The 19,267-nt window shown below is 58.7% G+C and overlaps 1 protein-coding gene across 6 annotated transcripts in view; it reads left to right on the top strand.

Moving 5' to 3' along the window:
• MAD1L1 (mitotic arrest deficient 1 like 1) overlaps window positions 1-19,267 on the top strand; it is a 362,570-nt gene that overhangs the window by 39,870 nt on the left and 303,433 nt on the right. For 4 of the 6 annotated variants that reach the window (XM_045048077.1, XM_045048078.1, XM_045048075.1 and 1 more), the window contains exon 10: window positions 18,579-18,665. The exons of 1 other annotated variant lie outside the window; for it this stretch is intronic. In XM_045048077.1, coding sequence (XP_044904012.1) covers window positions 18,579-18,665 — 87 coding nt within the window. Of the gene's footprint in view, window positions 1-18,578; window positions 18,666-19,267 lie in introns of those variants that run through there. One more of the 6 variants, XM_045048080.1, reaches the window with a different exon arrangement.

Raw genomic sequence — 19,267 nt, 5'->3', positions numbered from 1 at the left:
TTTCTGGAATCCATGTGCTCGTGCCCGTGCTGCTTTCTTGATGCTGTGGCTCTACCGTAAGTCTTGAAATCAGTAGCACGGGCCTTCTACATTTTTGTCCTTTCCTCCGATTGTTTGCGGTAGAGTTTCCCTTGCTTCTCGTGTATGTTTTAGAAATGGCTGTCAGCATCTGCGAAAATCCTGATGTCATTTTTATCGAGTTTGCCTGGTTTTATGGATCAGTTTGGAGAGAATTGCCGTCTGACGGCGTTGACCCTTCTGATTCATGGTGTGTCTCTTCATTTTTTGCAGTGATGTTCTGGTAGCTTTAATAGAAGGAGGGCTCTTGTAGGTCGTATCAGATATTAACGACGGCACCAGTAAGGTCGTCTCTTCTTGCCGAAGGAGCAGATTTGGACGACAGATGCGCGCCCCTCTGGTGCCGGTGCTTGTTCAAGAGCAGCAGAAAGTTGGCAGTGCCGGGTGCGAGGGCAGTGCGGGTGACCGGCACCGCGGACGCGGTGGCTCTGTCCTCCATCCGTATCGGCGCGCACCTGTTTGTGCTTTGTGGCCGTAGTTCTAGTGAACGGGTGTGAGTCTGTGCGAGGAAGCCAGATGGAGGATGGTCCGTGTCCAGAGGGCAGGGAGCTGCCGTGTTTCGCAGGTGGAAGGTGTAGTTCTGTGGATAGTTTTCGCCTTACTGTCCGTTTTCTTCTACTTACCAGGCTGTGGTGTAGGTCAGAGATGGCGGGAGCGAGAAAGAGCCTTGAGGGTTATCAAGACTGGATACCAGCTTACCGTTTTCCTCCGCCCCTCGAAGCTTTTCACTTTGCCTCCCTCTATGACAGTCGTAGTCTCAGAGAAAGCTGCTTCTTTGCGGCTGGGGTCAGTAGGTTCGACCTCATCGTTGCTGTGGGTGCCCTGATTGTATTCGTGGGACACGTGGGCCTTCTCTGGCTGTGCAGAACCCCGGAGCTGTACGGTGGTAACCAGGCACGGCATTAGCTGCTGTGGAGACTCAGATAAGAAATCGCAGACTGGACGTTTACAGGCTGTTTGCTGTGTGTAGGCTGAGAAACAGGACTTGTAAATCCTCTCCACCAGATCTCACCTGCGACGCCTATAAATTCCGGTGAACCCCTCTCTTCTTGAGGCCCCCCTGAGTATCCTAAATTTCCTGGTTTCTTGGAAGTGGCCTGACGACCCGTGGGGCGGAGTGCCTGTAAGCCAGGGACCAGGCTGTTTCCCTGGGGGTTTGTTGGCCTTGCCGGAGGGCAGTCGTCGTCTGACCCTTAAAAGCGGTTTGGTGTGCTCTATCCACTGAGCGTCGTTCTCAAACACACACCGTCCAGGTGAGACTTTGGTTGTCTAGTTGTCCAGTTCTGGGCTCTTGAAAAAGAGAGGTTCTTGTAGAACGTACACAAATAACCATATTGCCGTGAAAAGGAGGATTTCCAAATTCCGGAGTGTCAATGAGGGTCAGATATCGTTTGCAAATTTTACTTTCATCAGAGCCGAGGTCACTGAATTGTTGGTTAGAAAGCTTACAAAAGGGGTGCCGGGGGGGCTCCGTCGGTTGAGTCTCTGGATGTGGTGTCAGCTCAGGGCACGAACTCACGGTTTGTAGGATCGAGCCCTGCATTGGGTTTTGTGCCGAGCCTGCTTGGGATTCTTCTCTCCCTCTCTCTCTCTGCCCCTCCCCTGTTTCTCAGAATAAATAAAGAAAACAGAAAGCTTACAAAGGAAGTACCTTAAGTATCGAGAAAGTGGAACTTTCAAACGACATCCACAAAGAACCCCAATGAAGGGTCCCTCTGTAGTTCATTAGTTCTGTGTAATTCTCACCCTGTGACATTTTGGGTTCACCGAAGTCTGAAATCATGTTCTTCCTGACTAAAAATCAGGAAATCCTGACCGTTTACTGACGCGTCAGAACACTGTCTGAATGCCGTCACGTCTGGGCCTGCACCCTGAGTCTGTGCACCGAGGGGCCGAAAGTTGGGGATGCCTGGCTCACTTCTTCTCCGGGAGCCTCTGAGACCGTCCTCCGGGGAAGACACCAGCTGGGGTCTGGGTGCTCGTACAGCTCCAGGCCGGCCCCACAGATGACAGAGGCTTAATGGCCTTGGTTAACTTATTCCTGATTATTTTCAAGTGTGAACCGTCTGCTGAGGTTGTCATAAAGAAGAATAACGCAGCAGATGAAATTGGATGATTTCTGGGGCAGAGTTGCAAACACAACGTTAAAAAGTTAGGCGAGATGTGTGTAAGGATGATGAATAATCCTGTTTTGAAAGAAGTAAGTGGGTATTAACATCTGACTCATTGAAATGGATGAGCGTGGTTTTTATGGGGAGATAACCACCTTGAGGTGTAATTTGGAGTGATTCTGACACCAGACATTGGGGACCGTAGGAAAGACCACCGCGTGTAGAGATCTCGTAAGGCGCGGGAGGGCCTCGCCATCTTTATTTTTGTCAGACTCCTCGGGCCAGTCTGGGAGCCACTGGCCCGCAGGGTGCTGGACTCAGGGCGGAGAGGCCCGTCGTGATCAGCAGCGGTTGACGTCGTCACCGGCGCTGGCACCGTGGTCTGTCACAGCTGTGACCGCCTGCCGCCGGGCACAGCGCCTGCGGGATCTGCCGTGGGAGACGGACTTCGGGTGGGGGTCTTGAGGAGTGTTTCTCCTGAGGTGAAAACGTTCGGAGCGTCGGGGCCCTGACGGGTTTCCAAGGACTTCCGCTGAAGCACGTGGTTGGTTCCCCAAGTCCACACCAGTAACAGCGACTCACGCGGGTTCATACGGAAGAATTCTGGGGAGCTCTTCTGGGTTGACAACTCTTGGCCGTGAAACTGACCACGCGGTTATTTCTAGTGTTTCTTTCTGTGAAGAGGACACCTTTGGACAAATTGAATCCTAAGTATTTTTATAGTTTTGATGCTGTTTTTGAGTAGAATTTTGAAAAATTTCACTTTCTAGATTTTGCTGCTAGTCAGAACATGAGAAATATACATTTTGTATATTGACCTTGTGCCGTGTGCTCTGCTCAGTCTACTTTTAGCATCGGTGAGCTTTTTTTAGATTCTTTAAGGTTTTCTATGTGAATGATGGTGCTGTGTGCAAATAAAGACAGTTGCTTCTCTCTTTTGATCTTGCCTTTCTTCTCTTGGATTTTTGTTTTTAAAGTTCACTTATTTTGAGAGAGAGGAAGAGAGCTTGCATGCGCAAGTGGGGGGCGGGCAGAGAGAGAGGGAGAGAGAAAATCCCAAGCAGCTCCATGTGGCCAGCGTGACACGGGGCTTGGTCCTGTGACCCTGGGATCACGACCTGAGCTTAAATCGAGAACCGACCGAGCCACCCAGGTGCTCACTTCCCCTGGCCTGTTAATGGGCGAGGCCGGCGTGGAATAGCGGCTGTGGTCATCGGCAGCTCGTTTGTTCAGTCTTCAGGGAAGGCCGTTAACAGTTCACTGTTCGGTGTGATTTTAGTCGTACGTTCTTTTTAAGGGATGCTCATTTTTTTAAATGTAGAAAGTTTAAATGAGGGACTAGGTTTCTTAGGATATGGGAGAAGGTAAAGGCGGCGTGCGGTTCCAGCGTGCAGAGTCCCCCTTCGCATCGAGAATGCCCCGTGTGCAGGCGGGAAGCGTGACCCAGGAAGGAAGATACCTGTTTTTAAGACAGCTTCCTGTCCTTTTAGCCACAGCCGGTCTCACCAGTGTCATTTACATGCTTAGCCTTCCAGCATCTCACATGTGTATACGTGTAGTTATTTTCTCCGCAGAGTTGACCTACCGTGTCCTGGGTGTCAGGTGCACGGTGTAGTGATTCAACGCTGCCATGCGTCCCTCAGGGCTTGCCGCCAGGAGCGCGCTCTGAATCCCCGTCGTCTGTTTCACCCATCCCCCCCCCCCCCACCTCCCCTCTTGATTTAAGAGTAAGAGTCTCTCATCGCCTACTGGGTGTTTACCCGAAGGAAACAAAACCACTAACTCAAAGGGGCACATGCACCCCGATGTCTGTAGCAGCACTATGGACAGTAGGCAGACTGTGGAAGCGGCCCAGATGTCCATCGACTGATGAGCCGGCAGAAAACACGTGGTGCATACGTACCCAGCGGAACGTTCCTCAGCCATCGAAAAGGATGAGAGCTTGCCGTTTGCAATGACATGGATGGATCTAGAAGGTGTAATTCTGGTTTCTTTTTTTCCTTTCTAATGTTTATTTTATTTTTGAGAGAGCACGAGCAGGTTTGGGGCAGAGAGAGAGGGAGACACAGAACCTGAAGCAGGCTCCAGGCTCTGAGCTGTCAGCACAGAGCCCGACGCGGGGCTCCAACCCACGAGCCGTGAGATCATGACCTGAGCTGAAGTTGGATGCTTAACTGACTGAGCCATCCAGGCACCCTGTTTATCCGCTTTTAGAAATTACTAATCTTGGCTTTGTTGATTCCTCGGTAACCTTGCCGGTGACCTGGGAGGGTCGGTCGGCTCGGCGCTCTGTGCCGCCGCCCCTCGGCTGAATGTTGGGATTGTCAGGGCTCTGTCCCGTTTCCTTCCTGCCCCCTCTCTCAAGCGCAGCCTCCGCGTGCAACGGTCCGGAAACCCGGCCCTTTGGAGTCGGCGTTAAGTTCTGCCTCTTACGACAAGTTCCCTGTTCCCGCTGAGGCCTGGGGATTGTTGTGAGGAACCCGCCCTGGGACGGCCAGCCCGGCGCCTGGCCCCGTTCCCCGTCTCAGGGAAGGGCACCGTGTCTACTCTGCGCCCGGCCCAGCCCCCGGTTCTCGTCTTCGCCCCCCTCCCCGCCAGCGCATCGCCGCCGCCTCCCAATCTGTCTCCAGAGCATTTTCCAGGTCGCGCCAGCCTTGGCTGTGCTCACTGCTGTCATGCGGTTAAAACGTCACCAGCGGCCAGCTGTCTCCACCGTGACCTCTTAAGATCCTTCTTCGCCGCGGCTTCCCAAGGGCTGTCTGTCAGTGAAGCTCTGGGCAGTCACTCTGCCTGTTGCTCTTGCGACCAAGCCGCATTTCTTTGTGGCTGACAGCTGCCCCTTGGGCCTGGACTCTGCCTCCGTGGCCCTGCCCGGACTGTCCCTGGCGCCAGCGATCGTGCCTTGCACAGTTCCTTAGGTGGCCGGGGCAATTGGTGGCCACAGTCCATCAGATTCTGTTGAGAATGGGACGTCCAGGCTGGCTTTGTTCACCCTGTGACGCCTTGGTGACAGCTAGGAGGTTGGCATTAGCGTCCCTCCACGGGCCCTCCGCGTGGCTGGAGAGAGCTGCCTCGTGGATCCCGTGAGGTCGGGGAGTCGTGGCCAGAGTCCGTGACCTAGGCCCAGGGTCCGTGGGGCCTGAGTGCGGGGCCCACGATGTCCTCTTCTCTGGGAGGATGCTTGCTCAGTATTTCGGCTTTATCTGAAACCTGTCTTCCCACGGAGCCTTCCAGGAGCCCCTCAGCACCCCCACCCCCCAGCTGCTTATTTCTCTGTGTTCTTGTGGTGCGATGACCGGCCTCTCGTGGGTCGCGGTGCCCGGCCTGTGGGGACGTCCAGGCGCACATCCCTTGCAGCCGCGTGCTCTTGGTGTCACCAGTTGGGAGACCACTCGTGTTCGTAAATATTTGTTTTCCTTGACAACAAAGTAGAACAAGGTGGCCGCGGGACTTTGTTCTTCATCGTGTCTCGCACGGAACGTACGTTACAAGATAGCGAGACACGTGCAGGCCGAAAACCCCCTCCCCGCCCGAGTCCTGGGCGGCAGCCACTCCCTGGGGGTCCCGTTCATCTTCCTGGACCCTAAGCGTCGGTGCACAGACGGAGGAAGGTGGTCCCGTGGGTGGGGGCCGCAGCCTTCGCGGTCGTCCCTGGTCCTCACGCGCCGTCCTCAAAGCATCCGCCCGCGGCCCCGTGTGCTGGCTGCCTGGTGCCGTCCCGTATCGTGCTGGTGTCAGTTCCCTGCCCTGGGGGGAGCTGGGCCGTTGCTGGTTCTCCTTTTGCTGCAGACAGCAAGGTCCGCTTGTTCTGCACGCCGACGAACGGGACCGTGTCGCTGTCCTGCTCCGAGCCTCCAGTGGCTTGTATCACACTGAGAATAAAACCTGGCGCCTCGGGGAACTCGTGTAACTCGCCATGGGGCCGCACGTCCGGACCCCGAGCCCCGAGCATGTGCGGTGTGCCCTGACCCTCCCGGAGCCCCCTCCTGGGTTTGTGCCTCAGGGACCCAGCGCTCGTGTGCACCCTTGGTCTGGCGACCTCGCTTTGCCGGGCTTGTCCCCCACGTGGCTCCTGTCATCACCGCGACCCGGTCCGCTGGGCACCGTTGTTTTTGCAAACAGAATCCTAGATCAGGAGGAGAGGTCCCGTTCCCCGGGGCCCTTCCTCACCGGAGGAAGTGTAGACCCGGTTCACAAAGGGACCGTAACCTGCCTGGGGCTGCACAGCCCGCTGGAGCTCCCCCCGAGCCCGCTGCCCGGGCCTCCACCATGCCTGCGGCTTCTGCCTGGTTCTGACACCCCCTCTCGGGTGCTGCTCAGCACGTTCTCAGCGTCTCTCTCGTTCCGGCTGTTGCCTCAGCATCCTCGTTTCCGACGTCCTCTGTTCCTGCGCTGCCTTTGGTTGTTCCCAAGTAGCCACCTGACTTGCCCTCTGTCCTTTGTCCTGCCGTCTACCCACTGCCTCTGCTGAAAGGAATCCTCGCAGGCAGGCTGGGTGGGCCGAGGGTCGGGGGGTGCTGATTTTATCGTCCAGGGTTTTCTAATGCTTGAACAGGGAGGGCCACGGCCCTGGAGTAGATCGTCGGAAGTGGCGTCGGAAGCGCGTCCGAGTGACGGCGTGCTTGCGGATGCGAACGTGACATCCCCGATGGCTCACGCTGTTCCCACCTGCCGTGTCCTCCCGCTTGTGGGGCCGGGGTGCCCCCTGTCCGTGGAAGCAGACCTCGCCTGTGAGCTGCGGTCCCCCCCAGATCCCAGCCCGGCCTCCCAGGTGGGCCTTCCTGGTGCTGGGAGGAACATTTGGGTGTGGTGTACAAGATGAGGCCCGTCCTCCCCGCCCGCGGATCTGCTGGCTGTGCTCGCTTACGGGGTGGACGTGGCCGCTTGTGTCCAGCCGGGCCGAGCCCCCCACTGGCTGCCCTTGTTCCGAGCCCCTGGCTGAAGTGGTCTTTGGGGCCCTGTGAAGCTGCCTTTTTGAATGTTTAAAGCGTTCAAAAGATCAACTTTTCCCAAGAGCCAGGGAACAGGGAGAGAAAATTGTGGCATTTGTTTGAAAGCTTCTGAGAGCTTTTTTTTTAGCTCAGACAGTTCAAAGAGTACCTCTTGTTAGTGTGAAGAATATTCTAGCATCCCTGGGGTGGTCACACCGGCTTAATTGGGACCCGGGCTGCTTTGAAGTCCTTTTAATCCTGCCTGAGCTGGGGGAAGGAATTTGAAGGCAGCAAGTGTAAGTTTGAAAGTTCTTCGTTTTATTTACACGTGTCAGGGGACCCGTGTAACTCGTTTCCCCGAAGCAGGTACGCCGGCTTGGCCGGTGGACCGCAGTGTCTGGTGCCCGCTGCTGACCACGGCCAGGAGTTTGCTCGCCTTGCAGCTGTCCACGTGGGGAGTCCACATGCGGGGAGCCCGTAGTTGTGCCAGAGTCACTTAAAGAGGGGCCTCGCTCCCCCGACAGGCCTGACCGAGGCGGGGAAACTCGGAGGGCTCACGCTGCAGGCTTCGCCGATTGGAGGTGGGCTGCAGTGGCTGGAATTCTAGCCCCAGGCTTGTTCTTGAACATGGACCCGTGGACTCACGTTCCGTCAGCAAGCCACGGCCTGTTACCCACCGGTCCTGACCTGACCCCCAGCATGTCATTGCCCTCCTCGAGGGCGGGGTCGCTACCCAGCAGGGCACCTGGTTCCCCACACCCCTCATTCCTTCCCTTCCTCCCTCCGCCCTCCGTGTGGCTCTGTGGACTCGGATTCTCTCATCTAATGGGTTTGCCTTGCTCCTGTCTGTGCCTGAAACAGCCTGAAACCCTCCTGCAGCACGGCGGGTGCTTGGGCCGCCGGCTGGTGTTTAAACACACGACACGTATTATACACAGAAAAAAGCACGTCTTTAAGGAGCATGTGCGGCACTGTCTCTACCCTTAAGTCACGAAGAACAACGGTTCCTCTGAGGACTCGTCGCCGCCCCCGCCGCGGAGCCAGCCCTGGCACCTTGCGTCTTTGCGGAACTTGCCGGCCGTCCCGAGCCTTGCCCACGCGAGGTGCTGCGGCCCCGCCCGAGAAGTGCCCGTCTCCGTCCTGTGCACGTGTTGCCGTAGCCACGTAACTTCTTCGGCGTCACGGAGACTGATGAAAACTGAGTGGTAAGGGAACAGTGTCCCCGTGAACGCAAAGCTGAGGGCTTTGGAGAGTCTCCGAGGGAAACTGCCCAAAGTTTGCCATTGAACATAGTGAGCTGACTGCAAGATTGAGAGGAAGGGTGGTAAAATTCAGGCAGACCGCACGTGTCCGTTTGCAAGACGCAAAGCCAGAAGCGTGGATTCCGATCCGGGGTTTGCGTAAACAATATGAGGTGAGACTCCAGTCAGTGCAGCCGCGGGGGAAGAAGTTTGCCGCGTAGGGATGACCACGTACGCGTCACGGTTTCCGTGAGGACGTTTGAGATGTGCGAGGGGAAAGCACTGGGCTCCTCACGTCAGCCAACGATCGGGATCAGTCCGCCGTCCTGGCCTCCCAGCTAGGAAGCCTTCCGCCAGCACTCGGAGAGCCTCCCTTGGAGAGCAGATCGTGCCATCATATGTGGCGAACGCTCCCGACGCAGGATGCGCGGTCGTTCGGTTATAAATGGCTGCAGTTAGATTTTTATGCACTAACTAACTTACGGGATAAGGCTTTCCTTTTGAGAAGACGTTTGTGTTCCGTCGAATTCCGCAGCGTTCGTTTACAGTGCTAAGTTTTCAAAATTGTTTTCTGAGTAGCTATTGTATTTCCTGGGCGTGATTACTAAAACTTATGCAAGAGGTAGGTGGCGCTAGGTCTCCTGCCCGGTTTTCGTCCTGTCCTACAGGAAGCCGCTGCTTTTGTCCTGTTTGTCCTTCTGGACATTCTTCGGCAAATACAGACCAGCACAGCTCTGTGTGCACGTGTCGTATTTCTTTCCCACAAAAGGTGCATAGTACTCACGTTCTGCCGCTCATATTTTTATCTAGTCCTGCATTTTCCAGACCTCCCTGTGTGAACACATACACGGAGTCTGCTCTTCTCTTTATTTTGAACGGACTCCAGCGTATGGGTGGGCCGTGACGTGTTTGACTGGTAAGCCAGTGGTCTGAGTTCCGGCTCTGGTTGGGCACATTTTGGTTGGACAGTTACCGTTCTGCAAAGGTGGCGTGGTCTCGTGTTCATTTAACCGCTCCTGACTGCGAACCTGCTTCCGTGCCGGGTGCTGTTCTAGTTCATGGCCAGTGGGAGAAAGCAAACAGCATCTGGCTCGCCTGGGCTTGCATTCCGGTCGAAGCAGAGGGACAAGTAAGGAAGTGGGTGAGACCTGGCACATCTCACTGAGGTGCTCTGTGAAGGAGTGGGTGTGGGGCCACGGGACAGAGGCTGGGGCGGGCCGGCGCTACAGTTCAGAACAGGGTGGTGGGGGTGGACCCGGAGGAGGCCTTGGGGACATTTGAGCAGAGACCCGAAAGAGCTGATGAGGGGTGTACCGCACAGACACCTTTGAAGAGAGTCTTCCAGAAGCGGGACGTGCAAAGGCCCCGAGGTGGGTGCCTGGGAGGCCAGGCTGCGCCAGGCCTCGTAAGCTCCGGTGGCGACTTTGGCGTCTCCTTGGCGTCGTGGAGGCACTGCCGAGTTGGACAAGAGGCGTGGGACCTGACTCACACTCTAAAGGACTGGCTGTGGTTGCTGAGTTGCAAGCTGATGCTCAGAGGCCAGTACAGGACCCAGGGGCTGGACCAGGAGGCCACCCGACGGTCGCGGCAGAGCCCGTGTGAGCAGCCGTGTCCGGGTCTGTGCTGACGCTGTAGCAGTGGGGGCAAGTGGCCTGGACGCGGCCCCAGGGACTACAGGCTTGTCCTGGCGGCTGGCCCGGCCCGTTCGGTTTCCAGAAACAGAGAAGACAAGAGGAGTGTGGTTGGAGGAGCAGGCAGGTGCCCTCCGGCATGGAGCTGTCCAGGAGGCAGGTGGGCAACCCCAGAATGCAGGACCCAGAGCCTCATGTTGGGGGGTCCAGCCTGGGGCAAGGCGGGGAGGGAACGTAAGAGGTGGGTTTCTGGCCGGGGCAGGAGGCGCCCAGCGGGGAAGGGCTGGCAAGGAGCCCGAGGAGGACTGGGCTGTCCCGGGAGAGTGCGGGGAAGCCCTGAGGGGCTGTCGCTCGGTGCGGAACCCAGGGACCGTGCGCTGGACACCGAGCAGAGAATGGTGAGGAAGGGGGGCCGGGGCTCCAGCAGAGGGGGGACGGACGGGCACCTGAGCAGCCGCCTGCAGACCTGCATGGGTGGTGGGGGCCCACGCGGAGGGCCGCTGAGGGGCAGTAGTTGGTCGGGCGGTGTGGCGGTGGGGAGGTCGGTCTGTTACAGCGTGCGGGCTTCGTTGACTTTGGGGGTACCTGCAGTGGTTCGGGGATCTGCTGGCTTCCGGGCTGCCCTGTGGGCCTTTGGGTGCCTGCGTGGGGCCAGAGAGTGGCAGGCAGCTGGAGCCACAGACTGTCTCGGTCACTGGCCGGCCCACTGTCCGTGGGGGAAAGAGTGACTTTTCTCTGTTTATCTCGGAAACGGGCAGCTTTAGAAGTTGTACTGACGGCCGTGGCCCGCCACATGGCCAACGTGTCATGTAGGGGCAAGAGAGGTGACCTTTGTGGGTGCCTGTGGTCTCGGGACCGTCAGTGGTCACTGGCTCTGGAGCGTCTGACCTCCAGCTCAGTGGCCACAGGGCTGGGTACAGCAGGGACAGGCACTGATGGTGACACTATCAGAACCTGGTCCACGTCCAGGATACAGAATTCATCCTTTTCTTCGGGAAAACAGTAGCTGCTTCTCCCCATCCTGGGACGAATACCAGCTTTTGTCCCAACTCAGAGCTTGGTGACCTGATGCCCCCGACCCCAGCACCACCTCCCCACATTCCTGTGCCATGTTATCAAGAAAAACCTGATTTAACGGGACATCCCACTGCCCCTGTGACTTTGCAGTTGTCAGCGTCTGTCCTCCTTTTGGGTTTAAGCCGAGTTTTGCTGTGCAGTATTTTCCATTCCCGGTTTTGCGTACTTTGTATGGGGGGCTCGTCCCCTTGGTGTCGCGTGCCCCCACCGAAGCCCACCCCCAGCCTGGGGCTTTGTTCTTGGGGAGAGTAGCTTCCTAGGACAGAGCTGGAGGCTTCCTTCATTTTGGGAGTTCGACTCCTCTGCGTCTCACGTCTCTTAGACCCGTTGAAACTGGCACTTTGGGCTTCAACAGGGGCCCTGGCACCTGCTGGCGCGAGCCTCGGAGCGGCTGCTGCCGGGCCGGACCGCCTTTCCTTGAGTGCCACCAGTGCGGTGACCCCCCCCACGCCCCCGGCCCCCGCCATGCCAGACGCACAGCTGAGTGCGAGCCGACGTTCAGCTGCACTGTGAGCAAAGAGACGCCTTCCTCCCTGAAAGCCCACCAGTCAGGGCCGTCAGCAGCAGCTGTCACGGCTCGGGCTGCAGACTGTCACTCTCCTGTCCTCTCTGAGTGGAGGGTCCTCCGACCCTCTGAAGGCCGTCCACCTTTTGGTGTGTGCACAGGAAGTCTTGGGCTGGGCTGACCCCTGGGCCTAGTCCCGCTCACCGCGAGCGTTCAGCTAAGCCCCAGAACACCCTTGGCAAACATCTCCGAGCAGCTCTGGCCACACAGCAGGCCAGGAGGTTTCCGGAAGGTAAATGCTTGTTCTGCCGGGTGGAGGTGCTCTGGCCGATTCCGCGGCTCCTCAGCAGCCGGGCCGCTCATGACAGGTGGCTGGTGGTGCAGGTGTGGCTCTTGGATCCCCGGATCCCGGGGCTTCTCCTGCCTTGTCCCCCTGCGCCTCCTCCAGATGCCCTTCTCCCTGTGTCCCGGCGCCCTGGCTCATGCTGTGTCGAGCGTACGTGGGTGAGCCCCATCTGTCACCCCCCTGCTTCTCCAGCTGGGCGTTTCCAGCGGCTCTTTGCATGTAGTGCCCTGTGTGGCAGGGTGGTGTTAGTTGTTTTTGTACTTGGACGCGTCACACCCAAATTCTTGTCGTAAGAAATTCACATGAGGTGCAGGAAGTTAAAGATCCCTTCGATTGCCACCGCTGATCCCGGCCCTGGCCCTCCGGTGCCTGCCGACATCTGCTATCCGCCGGAGGTGAGTCTTTGCAGGGTGTGGTCTGGAGGTACACGCACGTGTCGTTGGCGTATTTTCTGAGCCTGGACTTGTGAAGTTGTCGGTGTGGTTTTAGGGACCCTGTCCTGGAGTGTCCCGAGCACTTGCCGGACTTACCTGCCCTTTGGGTGGAAGACGGGGTGCTTCTGGAGGATGGGGCTTGGGCCCTGCCCTCGGGCCAGGGGGTCCCTAAGGTCTCAATGAACAAGCGCCCTGCTCGAGTCCCAGGGATCCGCATCACCGTCCTCCGGGCCTCGTCCTCGCCTGGCGTGTACCGCCTGCGGCCGCCTCTCCCTGACGGCACACAGGCTGCCTTCTTTCCTCTGTGGTCATTCCCCAGGCCCGTGTGACTTGGAGAGCCTGGCCGGACAAGCACCCACAGACCCGACCTATGACGCACTGTATGCTCAGGCGCACGCGTCTGCCTCCTCCGCTGCGATCGGTCAGGCCGCTGGAGAGAGGGGCCTGGGCCTCTGAATGGCAGGTTGGGCCCCCACACGCTGTGCAGGGCCAGCCCTCGGGGCTGCTGACCTGCACTATGAAGCCTGGGAGGCCCGAGGAGCTTCCCGCGCCCTGCCTCTCTGAGCAGTCAGGACGCCGCGGTGAGTGTGGGTCCCCGTGTCCCCGCAGTGGTCTCCTTGCTTGGGCCGCCGGGCTGGGAGGGCTGAGGACCCTCGTTCGGCACCTGTGCGGTCTCACCTGGTCAGCGCTGGCCACTGTGGCCCCCGTGTCCACAGCTTGGACGTAGAGGTCTAAAAAAACTTGTTGAAACATATTCTCACGGCATAGAAACTTTTCCAAGAGTGAAGAGAGCAGAGTTCTGCTGCCGTGTTTGGGGTCTTGCTTGTTCTTGAACATTTTCTATTTTTTCCCTGTTCTTTTTTTCATACAGATGTGTCAAAAAATTTTTGTAAAAATATTTATTTTTGAGAGAGAGAGAGAGAGACAGAGTATGAGTTGGGGAGGGACAGAGAGATGGGGAGACACAAGATCCGAAGCAGGCTCCAGGCTCCGAGCTGTCAGCAGAGCCCGCTGCGGGGCTAGAACTCACGGACCGTGAGATCATGGCCTGGGCCGAAGTCGGACGCTCGACTGACTGAGCCACCTGGGCACCCCACACACAGATGCGTTTTTCATCTCGTTGATCTTACTTTCTGGTTTTGCTTTTCTCAGTGTGTGTATTTTTTGGTGTCAAAAGATCCACATATGTTAGCTTTTCAGAATCTTGTTCCTGTCACCTCTCCTTACTGTTTTCGTGGCGTTGAGTGTGCCCTGTTGTACGAAACCAGCCTAGGTGTGCCCCCAGCCCCGGCGGTTGCGGGTTGTGTGACGTGGGCACGCAGCCTCACTGTTTTGTGCCTCTGCGCCCCCGTCATAAAACGAGGGCTGTGGTAGTTCATGGCCTTGTCTTCTGGGATTCTTCTTTTTGATTTGGACCTAATTACCGAGTCTAGTAGTTGTCTGTCAAGTGGACAGAGTCTCAGAGAATGTTTTGTCACATGTCCGGTGGGTGGTTTTCTTGAGGGCATAACCTTTTTGGTGATTTGCCCTGCAGCGTCCGTGGGATAGTTTTGCTGCTTGGATTGCCCCCATTTTTCTGCAAATGGCCAGGGTTCTGAGTTGTGCGTAGGAAACACGGGAACTCGTCTGTAGGTCCTGGGCCCATCTCCAGGGGTTTTGATTCCATGGTTTGAGAGGTGGATGTGTGTGGACTGGAGTGACTCTGGATGATGTGGACCGTTGTTCCCATTCCAGATGACCCACCCCATTATGGTGCCCCCACCTGCGGAACCCTGCGTGTCCCGTTGTCCTGTCCAGTGAGTGCGCCCCCCGTGTTCTCCCCGTGCCCTGTGCCGCTGTGGCAACCGCCTGCCCCCTCCTGGCCCAGCAGCAAGTCTCATGAGTAGACAGCACCCATGTGAGAACCTACTTATTGTCCATTATTGAGCCTTTTTTTTTTTAATGTGAAAGACGGTGACGTGGGGAATGTGCGCCGGGCAGCCGCTGTGGAAAGCAGTATGGCGGTTCCTCAGAACACCAAGGATGGAATGATCCAGCTACCCCACTTGTGTGTATGTAGCCAGGAGTCAGAAGCACAGACTCGAACACATAGCTGTGCGCCCGTGTTCACAGCCGCGCCCGCGACAGCTGATGGGGAGATGGTGATGGAGAGACAAGGCAGGGTCCGTCCACACGCTGGAGTATTGTGCAGCCTCAGGGGGGAAGGACACTCTGACCCAGAAGATGGGTGAGCCTTTCCGACGCGGTGCTCAGTGACGTCAGCCACAGAAGGACCGCGTGGCCCCCCTCACGTCCAGTCCACAGACACAGTAGGCGGGGGCGCCCGGGGTTGGGGACGGGTGTGGAGGGGCGTTCGACGAGGACCCGGTTTCAGTTTGGGAAGATGAGAAAGTTCTGCAGGTGAAGGCCCTTGATGCCCCGCGCTGGATGCTTAAAGGTGCTTAAGAGGGTAAATGTCGCGTTAGGAGTATTTTACCACAGGAGGACAGACTGCCACCCCACCTATGTAGGCACGCACCGTTGCTTCCTTGACACGTATTCCCTGAAGAGCACTTCTGGGTTGGCGGGTGGGGACTCCCCTCTTGGTTATGTTTCTTACCTTGTCCAACGGCCCGACCCTCCTTGGGGTAGTGGGGGCTGCACGGCCAGGTCACGGGAGCCACACACCAGACAGGGAAGCTGTCCCGGTTGACGGAGACCTGGGGATGAGCGAGTTCACTCTTGCTGTTGTCTCTTCTGCCCCCAGGTGCCTCCCGAACGCCTTCAGCTGTGCCCCAGGGGACTGGTCAGTTCAAGTCCCTCGGTGCCTGATCTACCCACGTCCTTTCTTAGGGCGTGTTTTCACAGCAAGCCGAGTGCTGGGGCAGCTTCCTGAGAGGTCACCTGTAGCCAGGACCCCTGCCCCTGCCTCAGCCTTCTGGGTTTAGAGCGTCCACTTGTTGCAAAACCCACCTCTCTGTCTCTCCTTTTTCTTGTGCGGAACATTCCGGAACCATTGCCCTCCATGCGCCATTTCTAACTAAAGCTCATACACGGTGGTCCTCCAGCAGAACGTGTTTTTTTTTTTGATCAGCTGCAGACCTGAGGGTCTGCAGGACTCCATGCGGTTTAACGTACCGATCACTTATTTCACGTTGGACTTTATGTTCCTCGGTTATGTAACAAGGTGTGACAACTTCACCGTCATTGTCACCCATGCCTTGTCCTTGTTCCCACACGGCGTTAAGTGGGTTGGCTGGTGCACCTCAGGAGACGGTTGTCCAGGTTCCCGTCTCTCCCTGCTCCCGTGCGGTTGATGGCTGCGCGAGGGTTGTCGGGCGCTCGCACTGCACCATGCCTGGGGCTCGGGGCTTTGGAGATAGGCCCGAGGAGCCCTGTCACGCTGGCGCGTCAGCCTGCGGTTGTCTGGACCGTGACTGAACCCGCTCTCTTTCCTCGAAGATGTCCTGCCTTCTCGCTGTCGCTGAGGTCGGTGGGAGATTCTGGAGCGTGGCCAAGAGTTTTCTGTGCTTTGGGTTTTTAGTGCTGGTGGGAGTGACCAGAAGGGCCCTGGGTCTCGTTGCAGCCAGAGTCGCAGGCCACCGAGGGAAAGGCTGTCTGGTGGTGGCGTGAGGCTGGGGCGGGTGTGGGCATCGTGCACGCGTTCTAGTCTTGTGCAGTGGGGCACGTGGGGGAGGCAGGCCCTGCAGCCCACATCCCTGCTTCTGCTCTCAATGGTGGCACCTGGGATTCGGGGGCCGGGGCTGTGGCCAGGGACCAGCCCGGCAGAGAGTCCGCCACGGGCGTGTGAGCCAGATCCTCGTGCCTGTGGCTTGTGCGGGGACGACCCACCTGCTCCGGGAGGGGCAGCGAGGGCTCGGGCGACCTCGGCCGCCCACGTCCCCCGCCTCTGGCGAAGGGGGCCACGTCGGCAGGCCCGGTGTTCTCTGGGGGAGGGGAGGGAAAGCAGGTTTGCTGCTTGCTTCGTTGGTGGGGCCAGGACCCGGATGGCCGCCCAGAAGTCTGGCAGTACTTGGCCGCCTGATGGCCTCCGTGTGAGTGTCGAGCGGAGGGGGCAGAGACCCCGGCCTCCTGGGTGCGGCCGGTGTGTACACGTGCGCGCGCGTGTGTGGGCGGCCCGTGCACACTGGCCTGGGTCCCAGGGGACGCGGGTGCCCGCCGTCAGTGGGATGGAGCATCTCAGAGGGACGGCTTGTTAAGGTCACTTTCCTCCTCTTCTGAGCCGTTGCGGTGTTCCCCTCATCATTAAACTGGCTCGTTTCCATTATCTTCGCTTGGAAGGAGGCCGGAGAGCCCGGTGAGAGTGGCTCTGGGCTCTCCGCCGGCTCTACCGCCAGCTCTGTGGGGGCGGGTTCCGGCCCCAGGGCCCAAAGCTGGTTTCCAAATTGTTGTCAGGTGCTCCCGACCCTGCCGCCTGGGCTCCAGATTCCCGGAAGGCTCTGGCGGGAGGGAGCCGCAGGCCACCCGCCCTCCGGGAGAGAGGGCTGCCGCCTCCGCCGCCGAGATCCCCGAGAGACTGGGTGGCCCTCTGCCGACGGTCCTCTGCACGGGCCTGAGCGGAAGACGAGGCCGGCAGCGGGCTGGGGGCCGGGGTCTTTTGTGGATTTGTTTTCAGTAAACCTGGCCTGCGGCTCTGGTAACGGTCCGCACACCCCTTCGACGGAGTAACATAGAGGAACGACCGCTTGAGCGTCTCTGTAGGATGTTTCAGAAAGAAATCCCTCCTGGCTTGAAAAGGTTTCCTTCTTTCTGTGCCAGTGTCTTTAAGTCCCAAGGTCGTAGAGCTTGAAGAAGCTCCCAGAAGAGTGGGAGCTGACATCCAAGGCCGGCACAGGCTCCCCCTCCTGGGTGACGGTCTTGCGTGAGGTCCCTTAAATCCTCTCGTGGGGAGGAGCGCAGGGGTTCCCCCAGGCCCAGGGAGGGGCTTCATCTCAGGGTGGGGGGGGCGTCTGCGAGGGTGACTGAGGGTGGGAGAGCCGGGGGGCACCTGCGGGAGCCGTGTGGCCTACAGAGGCCCAGGGGTGTGAGGACTGGGCTGCGCAGGGCTTCCGCGTGGACGGCTGCCGGGCGCCGGTGCTGGGAGCTCATTTTCTCGTCACGGCGGACCCCAAGAGGCCCCGAGAGGCCCCGCGCATGCACGCCGAGCGCGGCAGGTGGGATGGGGAGCGGCCCTCTTCCGGGAGGTGCCGGTTGTCCTGATACGGCTTGAGGAGGAGCACTGTGAGCCAGGGTGACCTGCCGCGGAGTCTGGGGGCAGTGGGTTGGCGGGTTCGTGTCCAGAGGCAAGGCTGTGGGTGGCAGAGTCCCCGGGCCTGGCCCGGTAGTGGGGTGTTTCTGGGAGCCTGGTACCGTAGTGCCGTAAGAGGACAGGAAGAGGGCCTTCGGGCGCCACGGTGACCAATAGCCGCTCCCACAGCTTTGTGACGGACTCTGATTCTGCGGAGGGCGAGTCCTGTGGGTGTAGCTTTGGTCACAGTCCCCGTGGCTCCTTTGGTGACAGAAGAGGCCGTACTGTCTCGCACGTGCTGCCTGGCCTTGTGCTCGGTCCGTCGGCCTTGAGCTCACCCGCCACCTGCAGGCCAGGGAGCCCCCAGCTTGTGTGCTTTGTGCTGATTCTGGAACGTTCCCACTGAGCTGGGTGTTTTCATTCTCTCGGAGACGTTGGCGCGTGTTCTGAGTTACGGTGTTGAGTTACCAGGAGCCAGATTGAGGTCCAGCACTGCTCAAAGACCATTGCACCCTGGGGCACTTTTAATGCCCTGGACCCGCTTCCTCGTCTGCATGGGGGACGGGGCAGCAGCAGGGCTGTCCTGAAGGGGAACCCACACGGCCAGGCTGAGCAGCTTGAACGTGACAAAGCACAGACTGTGGGTGTCTCTTACTGTTGCTGGTTGGAGGGAGGAGGGAGAGGAGGAGGGCATGCTGACCCATGTCGAGCACCCCTGCACCTCATCTCTCCTCCTCTGCACGGTGACGCTGTCGGCTGGCTATTGATCGCTTTTTACGGATGAACTAAAATCCTGTCAAATAAAAGTAATTCACCTGATGTTACGTGGCCAGTGGCGGGCTGTGGTTTGAACCCAGGCTGGGGTGCGTGTGCAGTGCCCCCACCACACTGGCCCGGGGATGGTGTGCGGGGCTTGAGCTGTCCCAGGTCTGGGACTCACAGAATGAGGTCCCCTCCGGGCAATGGCTGATGTTAACGTGTATTGTTGGTCCCGCAGGACCCCGGAAGACCTTTCCAGGTTCATCGTTGACCTGCAGCAGCGAGAACTTGCCTTGCAGGACCGGAACAATGTCATCACCAGCAGGTAGGCCTGCTGGCCCCGGTGGTCGTGGGGGGGCATTGGCTTCGGACAGTGGGGGCGCCAGGGAGCGTGCGTCCCCTGGGCTTGGCTCGGGAACAGCTGTGCGTCACTGTTCCCTCGGCCTGAGTGAGCGGGGGCTGGGCCGGTCTTGCGGGTGAAGGGTGCCCCCCCGTTTCTGTCCCACGGTGGGGACCCTGTCGAGGCAGCATGTGACTGCCGGGCCGCCCGCCACCTTCCTTGTGCTCTGGGGGGCCATGAGAAGGATGTGCGCCTGGACCGGGAACCTCTTTGTCTTTGCCGGCCTGTCTTTGTGGCCTGGGCTCCGACTGACCCCTTGATGCTGTGGACCCCAGGCTGTGGTGGATGGGGGTGGGGGGGAAGCGTCTGCGTGTTTGTGCCCTGTGTGCACAGAGAGGAATGGAAGCCGGGATGCCCCTGGTGGCGAGTAACAGGAAAACCCGCCCCCGCGGCGGCACGGCGAGGAAGGAGTCCCGTTCCCGGAGGGAGGCCTGCCGGCCAGCCGCTGCGTGACTTCTCCGGTGCTAGGTTTTTCCTCCTGACACCGAATGCCATTTGAGGCCAGCTGGCGCTGTGTCATTCCATCT

This window comes from Felis catus, chromosome E3 (assembly GCF_018350175.1).
Source record: "Felis catus isolate Fca126 chromosome E3, F.catus_Fca126_mat1.0, whole genome shotgun sequence".
Classification (NCBI taxonomy): domain Eukaryota; kingdom Metazoa; phylum Chordata; class Mammalia; order Carnivora; family Felidae; genus Felis; species Felis catus.
The sequence above is the reverse complement of the archived record's forward strand: the minus strand, read 5'-3'. Positions and strand labels throughout refer to the sequence as shown.